The following is a 24,622-nucleotide window of genomic DNA, read 5'->3' on the forward strand; positions in this document are numbered from 1 at the left end:
CCTACCCCGTCGACTCCCGGATTGCGTCCCGCCGGCGTCCCCATCCCCGGTCACAGCCCCGTCCCCTGGTCCTGCCCTTCACCCGTCCCGCAGGGGGTCGCCCTGCTCGTGGATGGGGACCCCGGCACGCCTGGGCTGCCATCCGGGGGTTCCCCGACCCAGGTCCCGGTCACCCCCAGCGCAGGGCCCCAGCGCACTGGGGAGAAGCTCGGCCCCGGGGGCCGCGCGCGGGGGGCGGAGAGACCCTCCCAGCTGGCGCATTCCCGGGCGCTGCTGTCACCAGGGGACGGGCCCCACCCCGCCTTCCGCCCTCCCTGCCTGGCCCCGGGGCTGCCAGCGGGGCTTCGGAGCCAGACCCGGGTCCAGGCGGTCCCTCTCCCTCACAGCCGCGGCCACACCCTCTCCGGCCTCAGTTTCCCCATCCCAGCAGTGGGCCCGGCAAGGATCTCCACGGCGAACCTTCCATCTGGAATCCGGCTCTGCGCGGACCGGCAACGCGAGGGGGCACCCCGGGACTCCCCCCACCCCACCCTTTCCCGCCGGGCGTCTGTGCGCCGCCCGTGCCCACCCACGCAGGAATGAGACCAGGCCCTGGGTTCTGGGCTCCACCAGCTTCTGGTGTCGCCCCACGGCACCCCCTGGCGGGCGGGCTGAGGGGCTGGGGCACTAAAGGAGAAGGTGGGGGGACTGTCCTTCTGCTCCCTGGGCTCCACCCAGGCTCGGTCTGAGCACCCCCTCCTCCAGGAAGCCCACCCTGCTGTCCCACAGCGCTGACCACAGGGAGAGAGGTTTGCTTGGAACATACAGGGTGTTGCTGGTCCAACTCAGTCTGCCCTCCAGCCTGTAGCATGTCAGCAGAGCCACCCATATGCCATTTATTGAGCACCTACTGTGTGCACGCTGTGAACAACCCAGCCAGTCCCAGGCCAGCGGGTAAGGCAGCCCCCCCGGAATGTACAACCCCCCACCTTCTGACCTGGACTATTGGAGAAAATAGCCCAGGCCCACCACAGATGGCGCCGGGTTGGGGGGGTGTGGTGGGGATGTCAGGAACGCCCTCACTGAAGGGGTCAAGAGAGAAAGGCAGGCCGGGCGCGGCGGCTCATGCCTGGAATCCCAGTACTGTGGGAGGCCGAGGCAGGCGGATCACCTGAGGTCAGGAGTTTGAAGCCAGCTTGGCCAACATGGTGAAACCCTGTCTCTACTAAAAATACAAAACTTAGCCAGGCATGGTGGTAAGTGCCTGTAATCCCAGCTACTTGGGAGACTGAGGCACGAGAATCGCTCGAACCCAGGAGGCGGAGGTGGCAGTGAGCCAAGATCACGCCACTGCACTCCAGCCTGGGCGAGAGGCGAGACTCCATCTTAAAAAAAAAAAAAAAGAAAAAAGAAAGAAGTCAGCTCAGGACGTGTGTCAATGTGTCATTAGGACAATTGTATCCTCCTCAGATGTGCCCCATTCCCAGATGTCCAGTCCACAGAGCTCCACGGGGAGTGCAGACAGCAGGCCCTGTGCCCTGCAGGGAAGGTATACAGAAAGCACAGCGCCCGCAGGGAGCACACACAGTAGGCATTATGCTCTGCAGGAAGGGTATACAGCAGGAGCTGCATCTTGTAGAAATGTATAGAGTAGACTCTGCCCTGCAAAGGAGTGTATACAGTAGATATGGCACCTTCAGAGGAGCATACAGCAGTCACTGCATTCTGTAGACAGTATGTACAGCAGGTACTGCGTCCTACAAGGAAGGTATACAAAAGGCGCTGTCTCCTGCAGGGAGTGCATACAGTAGAAACTGAGTTCTATGGAAAGTGTACCCCGCAGCCCCTGTTCCCTCCTGGGATCGCATACTGCAGCCACTGCACCCTGCGTGGGGGCTCTAGAGCTTGCAAGATTGGCAGAGGTGGTGGTGAAGATGTGGAGGGCTGCCCCCCACCCCCAGTTCTTGTCCCCTACCGTCTCCCACCTCTGACCTCTGGATGTCCCTAGGAGGAGGCTGGGAGCTCAGCCTAAGACACCCGGTGTAGGTGGAGGGGGTGGCTGCTGAGGCTCAGAGGCTCCTGGGGTCCCAGTCGGGCGGGGTCCCAGCTTACTACATTCCCCTGCCCTTGCCTGGACCCTGACCCAGGAGTCAGCCGAGTCCCCCCACTCTGAGTTTCAGCCTGGACCCCTCCTTGAGGCAGTGTCAGGACTAGAGGGGGAACTGAGACGCGGGTCCCGGCGGATGTGGGTCAGTTAGTTTCCGTTTCCTCCATGGTTGTATGGGCTTGAGGCTTAAGGAATGCGGCGATCTGCTGTGTGACTGGGCTACAGTGAACAGTATGGTACCGTGCACTTCAGACTGTGTTCACAGGGTAGATTCATGGTAAGCGTTCTTACCATAAAAGAACAAAAGCAGTGGGACACAAGGGACCTCGGGAAGTGACAGGTAGGCCTGTCATCTTGAGTGTAGTGACTGCATATGTGCAAACTCATCAAATTGCAGACATTGGGCTGGGCACGGTGGCTCACGCTTGTAATCCCAGCACTTTGGGAGTCCAACGCCAGTGGATCACCTGAGGTCAGGAGTTCGAGACCAGTCTGACCAACAAGGTGAAACCCCCTCTCTACTAAAAATGCAAAACTTAGCCAGGCTTGGTGGCTTACGGCAGTAATCCCAGCACTTTGGGAGGTCGAGGTGGATGGACTGCTTGAGGTCAGGAGTTTAACACCAGCCCGGCCAACATGGTGAAATCCATCTATACTTAAAAAAAAAAAAAATTAGCTAGGCATGGTAGCCACGCCCGTAGTCCTAGCTCCTCAGGAGGTTGAGGCAGGAGAATCGCTTGAACTTGGGAGGCGAAGGTTGCAGTGAGCCGAGATCACGTCATTGCACTCCAGCCTGGCCGACAGAGCTCCACCTCAAAAAAAAAAAAAAAAAAAAAAAAAAAAAACGGGCCGGCATGTTGGCTCATGCCTGTAATCCCAGCACTTTGGGAGGCCTAGGTAGGAGGATCAACTGAGGTCAGGAGTTCGAGACCAGCCTGGCCAACATGGTGAAACTCTGTCTCTACTAAAAATACAAAAATTAGCCGGGTGTGGTAGTGCGCATCTGTAATCCCAGCTGCTCAGGTGGCTGAGGCAGGAGAATCGCTTGAACCCAGAAGACGGAGGTTGCAGTGGGCCGAGGTCGCACCATTGCACTCCAGCCTGGGCGACAAGAGTGAAACTCCGTCTTAAAAAAAAAAAGGCAGGCCGGGCCCGGTGGCTCACGCCTGTAATCCCAGCACTTTGGGAGGCTGAGGCGGGCGGATCACGACGTCAGGAGATCGAGACCATCCTGGCTAACACGGTGAAACCCCGTCTCTACTAAAAAATACAAAAAATTATCCGGGCTTGGTGGTGGGTGCCTGTAGTCCCAGCTACTTGAGAGGCTGAGGCAGGAGAATGGCGTGAACCCAGAAGGCGGAGCTTGCAGTGAGCCAAGATCGCACCACTGCACTCCAGCCTGGGCGACAGAGCGAGACTCCGTCTCAAAAAAGAAAAAAAAAAAAAAAAGCAAACATTGCATATGTACATTTCTTCAATTATACCTCAGTAAAGCTGCTTTGCCAATTCAACTTAAAAAGGAAATGCCCCAAAGCAGATCTTGTGTCCTCTCAGTGGGCTTCTATGCCCCCACAACTCCCGGTGGCCTCCCCCGATCCCTCAGGCCTGGACACGTGGTCCCAGGATACCTCAACCTCCTGCGTGGACTGGGTGGGGCCTCCCCATCCCTGCCCCACAGACCCCTCGGTCCCTGGGGCTGTCCGTCTGTCCCTGGGCACCAGCAGGGGCCACGCGGAGTTGGGACCCTCCCTGGCTGGAGTCGCCCCATGGGACTCAGGGCCCTGGACCCTCCTTGGCCGCTGCTTGCCCGGTCCTCATTCTGCGCCGGTTTCTTGTGCACGCTCAGAATCTGTTCCCTGCAGGCACCCAGTGCCCCGGGCACCGTCCAGAATTCCTGGAAGAGACCTCTTGCTTTCTTACCCCACTGCCCAGGCTCCAGGCCTTTGACATGGCTGTGCCTCCCCAGGATGCCCCTTCCCCTCCACCTTCACGTGCAGAAAACCACCTGTTCTGTCACTTTCAGGCGACGTGGATCAGGTGGACTGGCCCGCCTCCTCCATTCTGTATGACGTGACCCACGCTTGGCCAATCAGATAATTCCATCTCCCAGAGACGGGGATTGGCTGGGGGATGACCATGTGACCCTAGTGGGCCAATGAGAGCCTGCCCTGGGACTTGAACTGGGCCATTAGAGGAAAAGGTGGTTTCCTGTGCCTGGGGTGGGCTCCAGGGATGGTGTGAGTTGAGGTAGGCTGGACTTTCTTGACTACTCGAAGAGCTGCACTGTCTCAAGCAGATGCTGACAGAGAGGGCAGCAAATGAAAGGGGCCAGATTTCTTTTTTTTTTCTTTTTATCTTTCTGTTCTTTTTTAAATTTTTTTTGAGACAGGGTCTTGCTCTGTCGCCAGGCTGGGGTGCAGTGGTGCAATCACAGCTCACTGCAGCCTTGACCTCCTGGGCTCAAGCGATCCTCCCACCTCAGCCTCCCATGTAGCTGGGACTACAGATGCATGCCATCACATCTGGCTAATTTTTTTGATCTTTAGTAGTGACAGGATCTTGCTATGTTGTCCAGGCCCAGGCCGGTCTCAAACTCCTGGGCTTAAGAGATGCTCCTACCTCAGCCTTCCAAGTAGCTGGGACTACAGACATGCATCACCATGCCTGGCTAATTTTTATATCTTTTGTAGAGTTGGGGTCTCCCTATGTTGCCTAGGCTGGTCTCCAACTCCTGAACTCAAGTGATTCTCTTGCCTCAGCCTCCCACACTGCTGGGATTGCAGGCGTGTGCCACCCACAGTGCCCAGCCCAAAAGTCCAGATTTCTGAGAAGGTTGTTTGAGTTCCTGGATTGAGCCTCATCTGAAGGCATTCACCCATTTTTTTTCACTTTAGCAATTTTTAGTTTCTTACTTTTTTTTTTTTTTTTTTTTTGACAGGATCTCACTCTGTCATCCAGGCTGTACTGCAGTGGTGCGATCTTGGCTCACTGCAACCTCTGCTTCCCAGGCTCAGGCAATCCTCTGGGATCAGCCTCCCAAGTAGCTCGGACTACAGGTGAGTGCGATTATACCCAGCAAATTTTTGTATTTTTAGTAGAGACGGAGTTTCGCCATGTTGCCCAGGCTGGTCTCAAACCCCTGAGTTCAAGCGATCCTCCCGCCTTGGCCTCCCAAAATGCTGGGATTACAGGCATGAGCCACTGTTCCCAACCTTATTTTAGATTTTTTTTTAAAATTTTTATTATTATAGAGACAAGGTTTCAGGAACGAAACTCCGTCTCAAAAAAAAAGTGATAACAATGACTATTTCATGATTATTGACTAAATTCCAAATGTTATTTTATTTGGATTTGGATTTCACCAGGCTTGTTTTTTTTTTTTCTTTTTTTTTTTTTCAGATGGAGTCTTGCTCTGTCACCCAGGCTGGAGTGCAGTGGCACGATCTCGGCTCACTGCAAGCTCCGCCTCCCAGGTTCACGCCATTCTCCTGCCTCAGCCTCCCAAGTAGCTGGAACTACAGGCGCCCGCCACCACACCTAGCTAAATTTTTGTATTTTCAGTAGAGACAGGGTTTCACCGTGTTAGCCAGGATGGTCTCGATCTCCTGACATCATGATCCACCTGCTTCGGCCTCCCAAAATGCTGGGATTACAAGCGTGAGCCACCACACCCGGCCTTTTTTTTTTTTTTTTTTTTTTTTTTTTAAACAAATGTCCTTTTTCTGTTCCTGGATTCCATATGACATTGAGCTATTTGTCTCATAATTAGTAAAAAGACCCACGCAGATTAAAAATGGATTATTTCTGTGGTAATTGGGTGGGTTCCAATGCCCACTCAGCACCTTGAACACGGCTGGAGTTGATGAGTGTCCCTGATGGGAAGTCGATGCTGTGTCCATTGAGAGAAGGGGCACGGGGATGGGTGTCCACCCAGCACCTAATGGAGATACAGACCCTCTCCCTGCCACTGGTGCTCCCCATCAAGTGGGACAGACACCAGCAAGCCAGCAAGGAAACTATCATTCTGGGTTGTGGTGGAACTGGGGAGAAGCAAGCATGGATTACGTCTAGGGCATCTTGGGGCAGGGGCAGCCTCCTGGGCACAGGTGGCCCTTTCCTGCCTGGGCCTAAAAGCTAAGAAGAGGATGCCAGGCAAAGTCTGGGAGGGTGGCAGAGGGAACAGCACATGCAAAGGCCCTGTGGCAGGGTGATCTTGGTGTGGATCTGCGGACCAATGGGAAAGGCCAGAAGGTTGATGTCTTGGCCTTGTGTCCTCACCTTGGGTGGTCAACTCTGGGGAATGTTGTACTCAGTTCCTCAGAGGGTCCCTGATGAGTGTGGGACTCAGGGTGCCCCGGGGGTACCCAGTTCCCACCCTGCTCCCCGAACCAACTCTCTGCACTAAACCCTTGCTTCAGGCTCTGCCTGTGGGGGAACCCACACAGATGGGCCAGGAGGGTTGAGCAACCTGCCCCAGCTGCCAGTGCTAAAGCCACCAACCTGGACAATGTCAGCGGAGGAGGTGAAGAGAGTGGGTGAGAGGCACCAGCACTGAACCCCAGGCTCCCAGGAGAAGGAGGAGGTGGCTTAAAGGAGAACTGGAAAAATGCATCCAGAAAGATGGGAAGGGGCCAGGCGCGGTGGCTCACGCCTGTAATCCCAGCACTTTGGGTGGCTGAGGCGGGTGGATCACCTGAGGTTGGGAGTTCGAGATCGGCCTGAGCAACATGGAGAAACCCCGTCTCTACTAAAAATACAAAATTAGCTGGATGTGTTGGTGCATGACTGTAATCCCAGCTACTCAGAAGGCTGAGGCAGGAGAATCGTTTGAATCCGCGAAGCAGAGGTTGCTCTGAGCCAAGATCGTGCCATTGCACTCCAGCCTGGGTAACAAGAGCAAAACTCCGTCTGAAAAAAAAAAAAAAAAAAAGATGGGAAAAAATCAGGAGAAGGGGGTCCCAGAGGAAAAGAAAGGACAGTGCTTTTATTATTAATTATTATTATTTATTATTGTTTTTGAGACAGGGTCCTGCTGTCACCCAGGCTGGAGTGCAGTGGTGCGATCACAGCTCACTGCAGCCTCAACCTCCTGGGCTCAAGCAATCTTCCCACCTCAGCCTCCCAGGTAGCTGAGACCACAGGCATGCACCACTCCACCCAGCTAAGTCTGTTTTATTTTTTGTAGAGAAGGGGATCTCGCTGTGTTGCCCAGGCTAGTCTCAAACTCCTGGGCTCAAGGGATCCTCCTGCCTCAGCCTTTAGAGTAGAGTAGCTGGGATTACAGGCATGGGCCCTGCATCTGGACAACAGTGCTTTTAGGAGGAAACAGAGCTGAGAGAGGGAAGAACAGGGCTTGGTTTCGGGGTACCAAGTCTGGACGCCCCCTCCTGCGCTCACACTGGGCCATGTCGTGCAGCATAAACCACAATCCGGGGTTCTCTGGAGCCCTGTGGTGGTGGGACTTCTCCTGCCTGCTCTGCTCCCAGGGCCATGGGTCCCTGCGGACCTGCGTGGTCAGGCGTCCAGGCACGTGAGACCCACGGGTGGGACCAGGGAGCTGGGCTGAGTCACATTGGTTGGTGGCCTCCACCCTGGCGCCTTCCAGAAGGAGGGTGTTGGGGAGGCCTGGGCCACCGCTGACCTTGGAGGCGGCCCCATGAGCCTCCTGGGCCTCCAGGGAGTCCGGTGCTTGCTGTCTCAGCTGCCACGCCTCCACCTGCAGTAGGTATTTTGAGCAAAGCTTCCCGGCACTTCTCCGCAAAATCCGCTGAGTCTGTGGTTTTCTCAGGTCAGCAAAAGAACAGAGACTGGAGAGGAAATAGAGCCCGTGGCCTGGGATGTGAGGGGTGCTGGGGGTACAGGGGCTGCAGCGCTAGACCACCCAGGCCTCAAGAACCCAGGGCAGGGGGCAGGATGGCAGGGCCAGGTGGCCCCATTGAACCCTGCCCTGCCCCTTTGCAAAACGGCATCCTGTGCTCATCACACAAGCCGTGCCCCAGTTTCCCCATCTGTAAACTGGGGCATTAGTAGGACTGTGTGTTTTAGGGAGTAGGGAATCTAATATATTTTTCCCTTTTTTTTTTTTTTGACAGAGTCTCCCTCTGTTGCCCAGGCTGGAGTGCAGTGGCGAGATCGCGGCTCACTGCAACCTCCGCCTCCCGGGTTCAAACGATTCTCCGGCCTCAGCCTCCTGAGTAGCTGGGATTACAGGCATGCGCCACCACACCCAGCTAATTTTTTGTATTTTTAGTAGAGACGGGGTTTCACCATGTTGCCCGGACTGGTCTCAAACTCCTGACCTCAGGTGATCCGCCCACCTCAGCTTCCCAAAGTGCTGTGATTACAGGCGTGAGCCACCACACCCAGCCTTTTTTTTTGAGATAGGGTCTCACTTTGTTGTCCAGGCTGGAGTGCACTTTTGTGATCATGGCTCACGGTAGCCCCAGATTCCTGGGCTCAAGCGATCCTCCCACCTCAGCCTTCTGAGTAGCTGGGACTACAGGCATGCACCACTATGCCCGGCTAATTTAGAAAATTTTTTGTAGAGACAGGGTCCTGCTTTGTTTTCCAGTCTGGTTTCCAACTGCTGGGCTCAAGCAAACCTCCTACCTCCGCCTCTCAAAGTGTTGGCATTACAGGCGTGAGCCACTGCACCTGGTCCTCTTTATTTACTTTTTTTTTTTTTTTTTTTTTTCTGAGAGGGAGTCTCACTCTGTTGTCCAGGTTGGAGTGTAGTTGGCTCACTGCAGTCTCTGCATCCTGGGTTCAAGCGATTCTTGTGCCTCAGCCTCTTGAGTAGCTAGGATTACAGTCTCACACCACCATGCCTGACTACTCTTTTTTTTTGAGATGGAGTCTTGCTCTGTCACCCAGGCTGGAGTGCAGTGGCGTGATCTCGGCTCACTGCAAGCTCTGCTTCCCGGGTTCACGCCATTCTCCTGCCTCAGCCTCCCGAGTAGCTGGGACTACAGGTGCCTGCCACCACGCCCACCTAATTTTTTGTATTTTTAGTAGAGATGAGGTTTCACCGTATTAGCCAGGATGGTCTCGATCTCTTGACCTCGTGATCCGCCCACCTCGGCCTCCCAAAGTGCTGAGATTACAGGCGTGAGCCACCACGCCCGACTAATTTTTGTATTTTTAGTAGAGACAGGGTTTCGCCATGTTGGCCAGGCTGGTTTTGAACTTCTGACCTCAAGTGATCCTCTTGCCTCGGCCTCCCAAAGTGCTGGGACTACAGGTGTGAGTCACAGGGCCCAGCCAATTCTTTTTTTTTAACCTTTGAGGTGAAATTCACATAACATAAAATTTACCCTTTTTAAAAGTGCACAATTCAGCAGCATTTACTGCCCTCACAGTGTTGAATAAGCACCCCCTCTATCTAATTCTAAAAAATTTCATCCTCAGAAGGAGACTTGTACCCAACAGCAGTCCCTCCCCATCCCCTAATCTGTGTAAGAGGCCTTCAGGGAGAGCCGAGGGGTGTCTTTGGGGGCATTCATCCTTAGCCCCCCAAAACTCCCCTGGGGCAAGGCTGTGGTGAGCAGGGAGCCTGGGGCAGGGTGGGGGATGGGGACAGCTGGTTAGGGGGGCTCACATAGGCTGGGGGACAGAGTCCCTGCTCAGAGGGGCACAGGCTGGGACTAGGAGGCCTTTCCCAGCTCTGCAGTGGAGTCTTAGCCAGGAAAAGCCGTGGGCGGCCAGGGGAGAGGGAGGGCGAGCCGGTCTCTGTGCAAGGAGCATCAGCTGACAGGCAGGCTGTGAGGCTCTGGGCCAGGAACTCTGATTTCTTTCCCCCTAGGAAGCTCAGACGCCCGCCTCAGCACGAGGGCCTTGCCTGGCACTGCTCCCTGGGACTGCTGGGGCTGGCAGCCTGAAAGAGGGACAGACCTATTGTGGGAGGACCAGGAGCTCTGGATCCACTCACACCTAGACTCCAGGCTCAGCCACATGCAGTCCGCGGTGATCCTGGGCTGGCATCAGACGTTTGGAGCCTCAGTTTCCTAATCTGTAACACAGGGCTAAGAACAGCACCTGCCTCAGGGACAAGTTACTGCCCAGAACGGGCCTGGCTCGCTCGCTTCCACCTCCAAAGCTTTCCTTGACCCCTGACTTGGTGACGTCTTGGACGTTCTTGCAGTCCCTTAAGCAGTGGTCCTTTTACGAGGACAGGGCTGGGTCTGCCTTGGGCTCGCACAGCCTGACACAGGCCCATACGCAGTTAGTGCTTAACAAATGCCTGAACTGATGCCAGGATGGACGGTGCTATCAGGAAGGAACTGAAAGCCAAGCCTGGTGGCTCACGCCTGTCATCCCAGCATTTTGGGAGGCCGAGACAGGCGAGTCATTTGAGGTCAGGAGTTTGAGACCAGCCTGACCAAGATGGTGAAACCTGTCTCTACTAAAAATATTTTTAAAAAATCAGCTGGGTGTGGTGTCGCATACCTGTAGTCCCAGCTACTTGGGAGGCTGAGGCAGGAGAATTGCTTGAACCCGGGAGATGGAGGTTGCAGTGAGCCAAGATCACGCCACTGCACTCCAGCCTGGGCGACAGAGCGAGACTCTGTTTCAAAAAAAAAAAGCAAGAAATTGGCTTTCTGCCCCTGGAGGATTCCAGGGTGACAGTCGTGTGACAGCTCAGACACTCGGGCCCTCAGCAGCCCACCTTGCAGCTGCCTCACCTGGTTCTCATCAGCAGGGGACTTGGGCTCCCCAGCTGTAACCCGGTGGCCCCAGGCTGGCCAGGAATCTTCCACCCTGGCGCTGGGACCAGAACTCCCTGCAAAGGTGCCCGAGCTCAGCCCCGTCCAATGTATGGGGGCCCCATTTGCGACACCAGGTGGACATGTGACGGCTCAGAAGGTGTTTCCTGTCCCTAGTGGTGTGGCCGGCCCAGATTCTGAAATCTGGTCCCTGGAAAATTCCAGCCCCACGGAGCCTGGTAACCCCTCCCCATTCCTGGTGTTATGTAACATTTGGGGATTAATACCGCGGAGTCCAGGGGCAGCTGCCGGGATTCAAACCCAGCGTTGCCCTTTCCTGGGCTGACTGAGCGACTTCGCGTCCCTGGGTCTCAATGTCTCTCCTGTACAATGGGGACAAGGCCCGTTTTTGTGTCCCAGGCCGGGTGGAAGGGTGAGGGGAGACCTCACCAGGAAAGGGGTGCACCTGAGTCTGGGACAGGGCTTGGAGCAACCACCCCCACAATCCCGGGGGAGTCCCAAGCACCCCACTGTCTTCCCACCCAGCTGTTCTCTGAGTTCTCTGAGGTTTCTGATGCTCTCTGAGGTCGCCATTTCAAGGACGTCCCCACCGGGCTGTCCGTGCAAACCCCAGCCAGGGTCCACCTGTTGCTCCACACAGCGCATCCCTAATCTGGGCTGAAGCTCCCTCATATGGGACATCCACTACCCTGTAGGACCCCAGCCCATGGGTCCCCAAGCCCCGGTCCTGCCTCCTGGGTCCCTATCCCAGGCCTCACCGCCCTCCCCACCAGCCCCAGCATCACGAACGCTGGGCTTCTCTGCCGCTCCGAATTCTGCTGGGGCTCCCCAGTGCCCAGGGCCATCAAGCCCCACGTTTTCACGTGGGCCCCAGGGACCCGCCAGCAGGGAGGACCCGAAATGGCACACATTCAGAACGACGAGGCTCATACCTCAAGCGCAGTTTGGGGGAGAGGCCCCCGGAAGCCCCCATCCCCCCACGCGCGAGACAGCCTCAGTTTCCCGCTCCGTAAAGCGGGCGTATCAGCGGTTCCCAGCCAGCCCGGGGGTGCAGGGTCGGAGGAGCTCGCGGGCTGAGCGCGGCCCCCGGCGCCCGGTTGGCGCTTGGGACTCGGGCTCGCTCTGGTCCGGGGAACTTCCCCAGACGCGGCGTCCCCGACGCTCACGCGCCCCCGACTCCCCGGCCGGGCACCTCCCGCCCCTCCCCGGGCTGGCCAAGCGCCCGGGCTCCGCCCCCTCCCCGCCCCCGCGGCGAATAAGACGCGCCCCGGCGGCTCCTGCGCCCTCAGAGCCGCCCCGGGGCGGCCCCAGCGCGGTGGTCCGGGCCCAGCTGCGCCAGAGCCCGCGCGATGGAGCCCCGGCCGCGGCGGCGGCGCAGGAGTCGCCCCCTGGTCGCCGCCTTCCTGCGAGACCCGGGCTCGGGCCGCGTGTACAGGCGCGGGAAGCTGATCGGCAAGGTGGGAGCCCCGCGCCCGGAGTCCGCGAGGGGGCCGGGCCGGGCCGGGCTGGGCTGGGCTGGGGTCCCGGGGCGCGGGCGATCCGGCGCGTTCTGCACGGCGCGTCCCTGCGAGCTCGGGGTCTGGCGCGGGCGCGCGTCCGGAGCCGCGGGGCCTCCCGTGCGGGGTTTCGCATGGCGGGAACCGTGTTGGGCGCGCTGCGCGGCGTGTCCGTGGGTTGCGTGTCTGGGGTGTGGGCGTGCGGCTCGGCCTCGGGATGCGACGCTGTGTTGCCTCTGGGTGTGTGTGCGAGCCTGGCGAGGGTCTGAGTGTGCCGCGTCTGTGCCCGCTGCTTCCAAGTGTCTGGGTGCTGTGCGGTGTTTGTGTGTGTGTGTGTCTATCTGGGTGTTGTGTTGCTTGTTCACCTGTTGTTTGTGCGTCATGCCTTTGTGTGTCCAGTCATTGTGTTGTGTGTCTGGGTGTTGTGTGTTCATGTGGTGTGCTTGTGTGTTTGCGTGTTCGTATGTGGTGTGTCTAGGAGTTGTGTGTTCTTGTGTTGTGTTTGTGTCTGTGTCTTTGTCCATGTGTTGTACTGTGTGTCCGGGTGTTGTGTGTTCATGTGTTTGTGTGTTCCTGTGCTGTGGCTGGGTATTGTGTTGTGTGTCCACACATGGTGACTGTGTGTCCAGACCTTGTATATTCACGTGTTTGTGTGTTGCTGAGTTGTGTATCTGGGTGTTGTTGTGAGTCCATGCATGGTGACTCTGTGTCTGGGCGTTGTGTGTTCGTGTGTCGTATTCAGGCGTGGTGTTGTGCATCCAGTGCTGTCTTCTGGTCCGTGGCCTGTATGCACCAGACGTGGACGTGTCTGTGTGTCTGTGTCTCTGTGCCTTCTTGTGTGCATCATGTCTTGTGTGTCCAGGTGGGAGAGTGGGAGCTGTGTGTTGTTTTTTCCCCGGTGTGTGTGTGAAGAGACCTGGACGCGCCTGCGTCCCTGGCTGCCCTGTGCCTCTGTACACGCTGCCAGCTCGCACAACCGTGCACACCTGCCCGCTGATCTGCTGACCCCTCCCCACAGGGCGCCTTCAGCCGCTGCTACAAGCTGACAGACCTGTCCACCAGCGCTGTGTTCGCCCTCAAGGTGGTGCCATGTGGCGGGGCTGGGGCCGGGTGGCTTCGCCCACGGGGAAAGGTGCGTGTCCCCATCGGTCCCCAGGGCCCGCAGCCCGCAGAGTGTCCCAAAGAAGGCCCTGCCCTTTCGTCCCAGCCCTGGGTGGGCATGAGATCGTACACGAGGCAGGCAAGCATCCTGCAGCCTGTGCCCCGCTGCGGGTGGGTACATGCCGGGGCCCTGCCTGCAGGTGGAGCGTGAGATTGCCCTGCATAGCCGCCTGCGACACCGCAACATCGTGGCCTTCCACGGACACTTTGCTGACCGCGACCACGTGTACATGGTGCTGGAGTACTGCAGCCGCCAGGTGCCCGGGGGGCGGGGAAACGGCAGGATTCATGTCAGCTGTGCCCGTCTCTGTCCACCCCGTGTCCATCTGCACCTCACCGCTGCCCCCGTACCATCCTGTGTGCCCTCTGCTGTCCATTCGCCAGTGCTTCTTATGCCTACATGGGGCCAATTGTGTCCATCCTTTACTCACCTGGGCACACCTAGGCTCTCTTGATCCACCTGGGCCCAGCTTATGCTGTGCTCATCAGGCCCATCTCGGACTCACCTGTGACTGCCTGGGCCCATCAGAATGTATTTGCTTCTTCTTGGCCCCCTTGGAATCACCCATGCCCACCTGTGCCCACCAGCATGCTCCTGTGCCTACCTGTGGTCACCTGCACCCCTCCTGCACCCCTCCTGCACCCCGCTGTGCTCACCGTGGCCTAGTTGAGCTTAGTCATCATGACTTCATACACCCCCTTGAACTCACTGTGCCCATTAAGTAGACCTGAGCTCACCTGGGTCCACCTGTGCCAGAATATGCCCCGCCTGCGTTCACTCCTAATCACCTGGCCCTTCTCAAGCTGACGGGCATGTCCACCAGCGCCGTGTTCACCCTCAAGGTGGTGCCAGGTGCAGGACCGGGGCCGGGCGGCTGGGCCTGTGGGGAAAGGTTCATGCCCCCCTCAGTGGCCACCTGGGCCCATCTGAATCCGCATGCTCCTATTGGGGTTGGTCACCTTTGCTCACCTGTGTGCACCTGCGCTCACCTGTGCTCGTCCCATAATCAGCCATACCACCTTGGCCAGGTTGAGCTTACCTTTGCCTTCTAATCCGGGGCCACTGGTCACCTACAGTCTTTGGCCCACGTGCTGCGGGCACGGCAGACCCTGACAGAGCCAGAGGTGCGCTACTACCTGCGGGGCCTGGTCAGCGGCCTGCGCTACCTGCACCAGCGGCGCATCGTGCACCGTGACCTGAAGCTCAGTGAGTGCCAGGAAGGGGAACTGTGGGTGGGGGCTGTGGGCGGGGGTGTCGGGAGGTGGGCACGGATCCGCCCCCATGCGCAATGCTCCTCCCACTGCCAGGTAACTTCTTCCTTAACAAGAACATGGAGGTGAAGATTGGAGACCTGGGACTGGCGGCCAAGGTGGGGCCAGGGGGCCGCTGCCACGGGTGAGAGCCGGGGGGGCTCTGAGCAGTCTGTCCGGGTGGGCACGGCTGGCCCTGAAGTCTGGCACGGGGATCCCAGCCTTCCTGAGCCCCCCATGACGCCCTTCCTAGAGTACTCTGTGGGACCCCTAACTTCCTGGCCCCTGAGGTTATCTCCAGAAATGGTCACTCCTGCCAGTCGGACATCTGGGCTCTGGGCTGCCTCATGTGAGTGGGGTCCTGGAGAAGGTGGGCAGGGCCTCCGGAGGGGCAGGTGTGGCGGGAGGGAGCCTGCACGGAACAGATGGGGACCGTTGTGCAGGGTGGGGCGCGTGGAACAGGCACCTGTCACCACCAAGTGTGCAGTATGAACAGGACGTGTGTGGGGATGCGTGTGTGAGGGAGGACGGGGGAGGGTGTGCACAGAGACGTGGACAGGTGTGGGCAGGTGGCAGTGGCACAGGCAGGTCAGGGCGTATGTGTACAGGGATGCAGCGTGTGGGCGCAGGGCAGGTGTGAGTGGGCATGGGATAACATTGGAAGGTGGAGGCCAGGCGCAGTGACTCACGCCTGTAATCCTAGAGCTTTGGGAGGCCGAGGCAGGAGGATCGCTTGAGCCCAGGAGTTCAAGACCAGCCTGGCCAAGTTGGCGAAACCCTATCTCTACAAAAATTACAAAAATTAGCCAGGAGTGGTGGTGTGCACCTGTAGTCCCAGCTATTCAGGAGGCTGAGTTGGGAGGATTGCTTGAGCTCAGGAGGTGGAGACTGCAGTGAGCTGTGATTGCACAACGGCACTCCAGCCTGGGTGACAGAACGAGACCCTGTCTTAAAAAAAAATAGAAGCATTGAAAAGGTGTATGCAGGTGAGTTCGGGGTGAGCCAGGTGCAGGCGGGGGATGGACAGACGCTGGTGTCCACCAAGCAGGGAATGCACAGGGTGCCAGGTGCAGGCGGATGTTGGGAGATGAGGAAGCCGATATGGGTTGCACAGCCAAGCTGTGTAGGCAGGTCTGGCCAAGTGGGCAGGGGTAGCTCTGAGCGATGCCTGGACACCCGAATTCTTGCCCTCCAACTGGCCCAGGTACACGGTGCTGACCGGCACCCCGCCCTTCATGGCCTCACCCCTGTCGGAGATGTACCAAAACATCCGTGAGGGCCACTACCCCGAACCCGCTCATCTGTCTGCCAATGCGCGCCGCCTCATTGCGCACCTCCTAGCACCCAACCCGGCTGAGCGGCCCAGCCTGGACCACCTGCTGCAGGATGACTTCTTCACACAGGTGGGCGGCAGTCCCCGGCGTGGGGTCTCCGGCAGGCGATGAGCCAGAGCCTGCCCTGCTCAGCCTAGGGAGGCCCCGCCCTGTCCCAGGTAACCCAGGTGCTCAGGGGCTGGGCGACCTAAGCCGGGATAACCCCAAATCCCCATCCAAAGGGTTTCACTCCAGACCGGCTGCCGGCCCACTCCTGCCACAGTCCCCCCATCTTCGCCATACCCCCGCCTCTGGGCAGGATCTTCCGAAAGGTGGGCCAGCGGCTGCTCACCCAGTGCCGAACACCCTGTAAGTACCACTCCTGCTCATACCTGCCCGACACCTGCCCACGCCTGCTACCTGCCCAATACCTGCCCAAAACCTGCCCACACCTGCCACCTGCTCATACCTCCCACCTTCCCACACCTGCCCCCACCTTCCCACACCTGCCCCCACCTTCCCACACCTGCCCCCACCTTCCCACACCTGCCCCCACCTGCCCACACCTCCCCCACCTGCCCACACCTCCCCCACCTCCCCCCACCTGCCCCCACCTTCCCACACCTCCCCCACCTCCCCACACCTGCCCCCACCTTCCCACACCTCCCCCACCTTCCCACACCTCCCCCACCTTCCCACACCTCCCCCACCTTCCCACACCTGCCCCCACCTTCCCACACCTGCCCCCACCTTCCCACACCTGCCCCCACCTTCCCACACCTCCCCCACCTTCCCACACCTCCCCCACCTTCCCACACCTCCCCCACCTTCCCACACCTCCCCCACCTTCCCACACCTGCCCCCACCTTCCCACACCTCCCCCACCTTCCCACACCTCCCCCACCTTCCCACACCTCCCCCACCTTCCCACACCTCCCCCACCTTCCCACACCTCCCCCACCTTCCCACACCTGCCCCCACCTTCCCACACCTGCCCCCACCTTCCCACACCTGCCCCCACCTTCCCACACCTCCCCCACCTTCCCACACCTGCCACCTGCTCCGCTCTGTCTCCACATCAGGGGTGGGTGTGGGTGGCAGGTGCCCCCCTACCCCTGGCTTGGGGCCCAGGCTGTGCCCCCTCCAAGGCCTTGTACCTCCCTCAGGCCCCTTCACACCTAAAGAGGCCTCGGGTCCAGGAGAAGGTGGGCCAGACCCTGACTCCATGGAGTGGCACAGCGAGGTGAGACATCAGGGTGGGGGACACCGGGAGACACAGGTGGAGGGCATGCTGGCCCCTGCTAAAACCCCCTCCCCCATGCCGGCTTCTCTGAACCCCTTCTGGGGTCTCCAAGCCCTGCCCCCTCTCCCTCGTCCCGTCCTGACGCGTCAAAGCTGGGATCCATTTGTGTCCAAATGTGCCCACCTGGGGTTTCCCAAGGGCCGGGCTCCAGGCCATGGGAAGGGTCCCATCCATGGCTTCAGTCCATCACATTTATTGAGCACCTACTGTATGCCTCCGAGACACTCTGAGGCTGCCTCCCAAGGGGAAAGCAGTGCCTCTGTGTGCAGAGCACGGAGGGCACAGGCAGGGGCCAGAGCCCGCCACCCACCTCACGCCTGTCCCTGGGGTTGGGGCCACCCCCACCCCTGCTGCTCCCACCTCAGAGCTCCCTGTCTGCGAAAGAGGTTCCCTGCCTGGAAGGCCCCATCCACCTGATCGCACAAGGGACCCTGCAGAGTGACCTGGCTGGTGAGCAGATCCGCGTCCCAGCCTGAGGCTGCAGGTGGGGAGGGAGGAATTACAAGTGAGGGGGGGACCAAGGCCGTGGCTTACCAGGGTCACAGCCGCCGTCCCGGCCTCACCTTTCCTGCCTGTCAAATGGGAATGCCGCCTCTGGGTTGAGGATATGTTCCTGGATGGAGCCGCGGGAAGTGGGGCTGGTTGGAGGAGCCTGGTGGTGGGAACCCAGGCCTGTCTGCGGCACATACACCTGTCCTCCCAGGGCCCGAGGGGAGCTGGTGGCCAGAGGTGGAGGCGGCCCTCAGACACCTGCAGCTGTGCCTGGACGTAGGCCCCCTGGGTAGGAGCCAGCCCAGCCCCCAGGATCACCTTTACTCTTAGTAGCCAAGTAATATCGCCTTCATTCCCATCCTGGGCCCTCCTGGGTATTTCTGGGGGTGAGGAGTAGGGGTGAGGGAGGCACCAGGATACCGTGACATCAGGGGAGTGGGTTAGCCCTCCTGTGTGCAGAGCCTGGCACAGAGGGCTCTGGGGCAGCCTCACGTTTCCGGGTCTCTTAAATTCATGACCCGGTCTTCTCAGAGACCCAGTGAGTGAGGAAATGTGACCTGGGACATTGTCCACAGAGCCCTGTGCCCACAGGCCACACTCCAAAGGGGGACCCCTCTTATCCCCAGTGTCCCAGAACCCAAGCCCTCTTCCTCTCCCCTCCTCTCCCTGAGCCTCCACTGACCCACATGTACTGCCACCCTTAGAGAGGGAGCCCCAAACCGCATGCCAGGTCTCCAGCCCAGAAGCCTTTTCTTTTCCTTTTCTTTCTTTTTTTTTTTTAAGAGACGGAGTGTCACTCTGTTGCCTAGGCTGGAGTGCAATGGTGCCACCTTGGCTCATCGCAACCTCCACCTCCTGGGTTCAAAGTGATTCTCCTGCCTCAGCCTCCCAAGTACCTGGGATTACAGGCGCCCGCCACCACACCTGCTAATTTTTGTATTTTTTTTAGTAGAGACAGGGTTTCACCATGTTGGCCAGGCTAGTCTCGAACTCCTGACCTCAGGTGATCTGGCTGCCTCGGCCTCCCAAAGTGCTAGGATTACGGGCGTCATCAGCCACCACGCCCGGGCGCTTTTTTTTTTTTTTTTTTTTTTTTTTTGAGACGGAGTCTTGCTCTGTCGCCCAGGCTGGAGTGCTGTGGCGTGATCTCGGCTCACTGCAACCTCCGCCTCCCGGGTTCACGCCATTCTCCTGCCTCAGCCTCCCCAGCAGCTGGGACTATAGGCACCCGCCACCACGCCCGGCTAATTTTTGTATTTTTAGTAGAGACGAGGTTTCACCTTGTTAGCCAGGATGGTCTTGATCTCCTGACCTCGTGATCCGCCCGCCTCGGCCTCCCGAAGTGCTGGGATTACAAGCGTGAGCCACCGCGTCCAGCCTCGAGACCCCATCTCTACAAAAAAATGAGCCGGGCATGGTGGTGTATGCATGTTGTCCCAGATACTCAAGAGGCTGAGGAAGGAGGATCACTTGAGCTCTGAGGTGGAGGCTGCAGTGAGCTGAGATCGTGCCACTGCACTTCAGCCTGGGCAACAGAGTGGGACCCTGTCTGAAAAGCCAACAGACAAACAAGCAAAAACCCAGAAACGGGGCAGAGCGCGGTGGCTCACGCCTGTCATCCCAGCACTTTGGGAAGCCGAAGCGGGTGGATCACAAGGTCAGGAGATCGAACCATCCTGGCCAACATGGTGAAACCCCATCTCTACTAATAATACAAAAATTAGCTGGGCATGGTGGCACATGCCTGTAATCCCAGCTACTCAGGAGGCTGAGGCAGGAGAATCACTTGAACCTGTGAGGTGGAGGTTGCAGTGAGCCCAGATTGCGCCACTGCACTCCAGCCTAGCGACAGAGCAAGACTCCTTCTCAAAAAAACAAAACAAAACAAAAACACACACACACAGAAATGTGTAGTATTTTCAGAGCATTGCAAGCATTTGAGAATTGCTCATTCCCAGGGGTGCGCCAGTATCCCACAGTGTCCCTCTGCAAGCCAGAAATTAGTTACAGTTCCATGGCTTCTGTTGATGTCTGGTCTCCTGGAATCCACCACCAAAGCCCCCAAGCCTCTGTCCGGTCCCCGCCGTGGGAAGGGTCTCACCCATGGTTTCAGTCCATCGCATTTATTGAGCGCCTGCTATATGCCTGACCCCTGATCCCTGGCTCAGCATACCTTTGTTTGTGCCCAGCCACACAGGACCCCCTGGGAGAGCAGCAGCCCATCCTCTGGGCCCCCAAATGGGTGGATTATTCCAGCAAATACGGCTTTGGCTACCAGCTCTCGGACGGGGGCAGTGGTGTTCTGCTTCGGGACGGCACCCACATGGCCCTGCGACCCCCCGGAGGGTAAGTTGTGGTCTCCTGTGCCCTGAGGGACCAGGCACTCCCCCTGCCTTTTTTCATTCATCTCTCAAGTATTTATTAAGCACCTATTGTGTATACCTACAGGTGCTCCCTGCCTGATTGGGGAGAACAACGCTAAACAAATAAGCAAGTGCATTTCTGTAGGAAATGAACCCAGTGAAGAGACAGATTAGGAGGAGAGGTGAATCTCAGTAGTGTGGGTAGGGGGAAGGGGAAGGGGTCTCTGAGAAAGTGACGTGAATGACAAGCAGCAGCCCTGTGCTTTGGGAGGCCAAGGCAGGAGGATGGCTTGAGCCCAGGAGATTGAGATCAGCCTGGACAACGTAGCAAGACCCCATCCCTACAAGAATTTTAAAAATTAGCTTGGCGTGGTGGCGCACGCCTATAATCCTGGCACGTTGGAGGCTGAGGTGCGAGACTCGCTTGAACCCAGCAGTTTGAGATCAGCCTGGGCCTCATAGCAAGACCCCATCTCCACAAAAAAATTAAAAATTAGCTGGGTGCGGTGGTGCACACTGGTAATCCTGGCACTGTGGGAGGCTGAGGTGGGAGAAGCGCTTGAGCCCAGCAGTTTGAGATCAGCCTGGGCCACATGGCAAGACCTTTCTCTACAAAATTTTTCTTTTTTCTCTTTTTTCTTTTTTTAATTTTTTTTTGAGATGGAGTCTCACTCTGTTGCCCAGGCTGGAGTGCAGTGGCGCGATCTCGGCTCACTGCAAGCTCCACCTCCTGGGTTCACGCCATTCTCCTGCCTCAGCCTCCTGAGTAGCTGGGATTACAGGCATGCACCACCACACCCGGCTAATTTTGTATTTTTAGTAGAGACGGGGTTTCTCCATGTTGGCCAGGCTGGTCTCGAACTCCTGACCTCAGGTGATCCACCCACCTCGGCCTCCCAAAGTGCTGGGGTTACAGGCATGAGCCACCGCGCCCGGCCACTCCCGGCTAATTTTTTGTATTTTTAGTAGAGAAGGGGTTTCACCGTGTTAGCCAGGATGGTCTCGATCTCCTGACCTCGTGATCCGCCCGCCTCGGCCTCCCAAAGTGCTGGGATGACAGGTGTGAGCCACCGCGCCCGGCCAATTTTTTTTTTTTTTTTTAATTCGCCAACTGCAAGGGTATGCATCAGTAGGTCTCAGCTACTTGGATGGCTGAGGTGCGAGGATCACTTGGTCCCAGGAGGTCAAGGCTCCAGTGCGCTATGATTGCACCACTACACTCCAGCCTGGGTGACAGAACAAGACCCTGTCTCTTTTTTTTGAGACGGAGTTTTGCTCTTGTTGCCCAGGCTGGAGTGCAATCTCGGCTCACCACAACCTCCGCCTCCCAGATCGCGGTAGCTGGGATTACAGGCACCCGCCACCACGCCCAGCTAATTTTGTATTTTTAGTAGAGACGGGGTTTCTCCATGTTGGCCAGGCTAGTCGCGAACTCCCGACCTCAGGTGATCCTCCCACCTGGACCTCCCAAAGTGTTGGGATTACAGGTGTGAGCCACCGCGCCCGGCCTTAACACAATCTTTCTAGCGGGAGTGACACGGGGGCCAGTGGGGAGTGGCGGAGGCCTGGGTTGATCAGGCGGGCAGTGGCGGAGGCCTGGGCTGTGCTGGTGACCAGGGAGGGATGAGAGGGGCTGGAGTGTGGACAGAGTTGGAAGGCAGGAAGGGTGGACCAGCTGTCAGCCGAGGTGGAGAGAGGACAGAGAGCCGCACTGGGGCCTTATTAGCATGCACTGGGCATATGGATAAGGTGTAACCAGGGCAGAGCTGCTCCTTAAAGCCACCATTCCAGGGGGTGTAGATGGATGGAAAGGTGTCCACTGGCCTGGGCTGCCCGGGACAGAGGCCCTGTGTCCTGGCCCCAGCCAAGTGTGCTACATGCCCGACCGCGGGAGGCTGGAAACCTTCGCCCTGAGGAATGTGCCCAGCCCGCTGGGTGCCAAGCTGGCCGTGCTGCAGCTCTTTACCGGCTGCCTGCAGCGGCGGCTGCGGGAGGTGAGAGCTGGGGTGCTGGGGGGGGCGAGGGGTCGGGAAGTCCCCTGCGTCACATGACCTCAGCCGAGTCTGTCCACAGGAGGGGACCCTCCCCACACCTGTGCCACCTGCTGGACCCGGCCTCTGCCTCCTGCGCTTCCTGGCCTCTGAGCAAGCCCTGCTGCTGCTGTTCAGTGATGGGATGGTGCAGGTGAGCCCGGGGCTCAAACTCGGGCCACCGGGGCTCGGCAGGGTGGGGTCTGGCCCGCCTGGGCTGTTACGGAGCAAGCTTTGGGGGAGCCTTAGGAAGCATTTGCCTCCAGGAAAAAAAAAAAAAGTATTGGCTCCTATGTACAAAAACCATAGCATGGAAAATGCACGATGTTTTTGGACCAGGCGCTGTGGTCCACACCTGTAATCCCAGTGCTTTGGGAGGCCAAGGCGGGCAGATCATAAGATGAAGAGTTTGAGACCAGCCTGACCAACATGGTGAAACCCCATCTCTACTAAAAATACAAAAATTAGCTGGGCATGGTGGAGCCTTCCTGTAATCCCAGCTACTCAGGAGGCTGAGGCAGGAGAATCGCTTGAACCTGGCAGGTGGAGGTTGCAGTGAGCCGAGATCGAGCCATTGCACTCCAGCCTGGGCGACAAAGCAAGACTTCGTCTCAAAAAAAAAAAAAAAAGTCCGGGCACGGAGGCTCACGCCTGTAATCCCAGCACTTTGGAAGGCTGAGGTGGGCGGATCACGAGGTCAGGAGATCGAGACCATCCTGGCTAACACAGTGAAACCCTGTCTCTACTAAAAATACAAAAAAAAAAAAAAAAAAAAAAAAATTAGCCGGGTGTGGTGGCGGGCGCCTGTAGTCCCAGCTACTCAGGAGGCTGAGGCAGGAGAATGGCGTGAACCTGGGAGGCGGAGCTTGCAGTGAGCTGAGATCGCGCCACTGCACTCCAGCCTGGGCGACAGAGCAGGACTCCATCTCAAAAAAAAAAAAAAAAGTCAGGGTCTTGCTGGAAGACTGTGGGCAGGGGAGCCCCCATCTGAGCCTCAGTTTCCCCAGGTGTACAGTGGAGCACTTGGCCTCCCGACCCCGAGTTCCTGTGTCTGGGGCAGGCTCTAGGGGCCAGGCTGGGGGCTCTGGGTCCAGTGTCCACTTGTCCTCCTGGAGCGCCAGGGCTGGAGGCAGGTGCAGGGGGACCCTTCTCCCCTTGACTGGTATCTTACCCTTTGCAGATGAGCTTCAGTGGAGTCCCGGCCCAACTGGTGCTGAGTGGCGAGGGTGAGGGTTTGCAGCTCACCCTCTGGGAGCAGGGCTCCCCTGGCACCTCCTACTCCCTGGACGTCCTGCGGAGCCACGGCTGCGCCCCCACCACCCGACAGCGCCTTCACCACGCCCTCCACATGCTGCAGAGTATCTAGTGCCCCTGAGGGTCAGAGTGGACCCCTGCAAGGTAGTGCCAGGGACCCAGGCTCCATTTCCATTCGTGTGGCTCCCCTAGAGGGGCTGTCCTGGGGGAGAGCTGGGGGGCATGCGGGAGGTGGGTTCTTGCCTTGTGGCACGACTGTTCAACCCAGACTTTGCTGGGATCTCTTCCTTTTTCATTAAAGACAATTTGAAATGCTGTAGGCCATGGTCTGCCTCTCTTTGGGGGAAAGCGTTTGAGGAGCTTTGGCAAAGGAACGTTGACCCCACGTGACATTGCATCCTCCCTGTTTCTCTTAGTGGCAGAGGTGGGTTACATTTTCACCAATGCAGACATTAGCACCAGAGGGCCAGTGTAGTGGCTTATGCCTGGAAACCCAGCACTTTGGGAGGCCAAGGCAGGAGGATCGCTTGGGCCCAGGAGTTTGAGACCAGCCTGGGCAACATGGCAAGACCCCATCTCTACAAAAAATTAGCTGGGCATGGTGCTGCGTGCCTGTAGTCCCAGCTACTTGGGAGGCTGAGATGGGAGGATTGCTTGAGCGTGGGAGGTTGAGGCTGCAGTGAGCTGTGATTGCACCACTGCACTCCAGCCTGGGCAACAGAACAAAGACTCTGTCTCAACAACAACAAAATTAGTACCAGAAGTGGGGTTCTGCCATAACTCCAAATCTAAAACACGGGACACTTGCTTAATGCGTGGACAGGAAAGAAGCCGACACTGAGGCTGGAAAGATGGCTGGCCATGCTCCGGGGCAGAGTTGGCACAACCGTCACCTGTGCTGCCCTAGGGTGGACGGGTGCACTCATGGACCTGACCTCTCTGGGCTGATGGAGCATTGGTTGTTAGGTCAAAATGTCATACGAGGCCAGGCGTGGTGGCTCACACCTGTAATCCCAGCACTTTGGGAGGCCAAGGCAGGCAGATCACTTGAGCTCAGGAGTTCAAGACCATCCTGGCCAATATGGTGAAACTCCGTCTCTACTAAAACTACAAAAAATTAGCTGGGTGTGGTGGTAGGGGCCTGTAGTCC

The 24,622-nt window shown here is 58.0% G+C and overlaps 1 protein-coding gene across 2 annotated transcripts; it reads left to right on the plus strand.

Moving 5' to 3' along the window:
• Nucleotides 1–12,096: 12,096 nt before the first annotated feature.
• PLK5 (polo like kinase 5 (inactive)) lies at nucleotides 12,097–24,381 on the plus strand. 2 transcript variants are annotated; one of them, XM_054538582.2, is made up of 15 exons: nucleotides 12,129–12,266; nucleotides 13,324–13,437; nucleotides 13,607–13,723; nucleotides 14,544–14,673; nucleotides 14,775–14,862; nucleotides 14,971–15,066; nucleotides 15,922–16,120; nucleotides 16,273–16,399; nucleotides 17,197–17,273; nucleotides 17,699–17,783; nucleotides 18,037–18,114; nucleotides 20,015–20,171; nucleotides 22,053–22,182; nucleotides 22,262–22,372; nucleotides 23,399–23,767. In XM_054538582.2, the coding sequence occupies exons 1-15, from the start codon at nucleotides 12,159–12,161 to the stop codon at nucleotides 23,582–23,584; spliced, it is 1,803 nt and encodes a 600-aa protein (XP_054394557.2). In that variant the 5' UTR covers nucleotides 12,129–12,158; the 3' UTR covers nucleotides 23,585–23,767. The 2 variants fall into 2 exon arrangements, with proteins under 2 accessions (XP_024092557.3, XP_054394557.2); XM_024236789.3 differs by lacking the exon at nucleotides 22,053–22,182 and having other exon boundaries at nucleotides 12,097–12,266; nucleotides 23,399–24,381.
• The last annotated feature ends 241 nt before the right edge of the window (nucleotides 24,382–24,622 follow it).

This window comes from Pongo abelii, chromosome 20 (genome assembly GCF_028885655.2).
Source record: "Pongo abelii isolate AG06213 chromosome 20, NHGRI_mPonAbe1-v2.0_pri, whole genome shotgun sequence".
NCBI classification, from domain to species: domain Eukaryota; kingdom Metazoa; phylum Chordata; class Mammalia; order Primates; family Hominidae; genus Pongo; species Pongo abelii.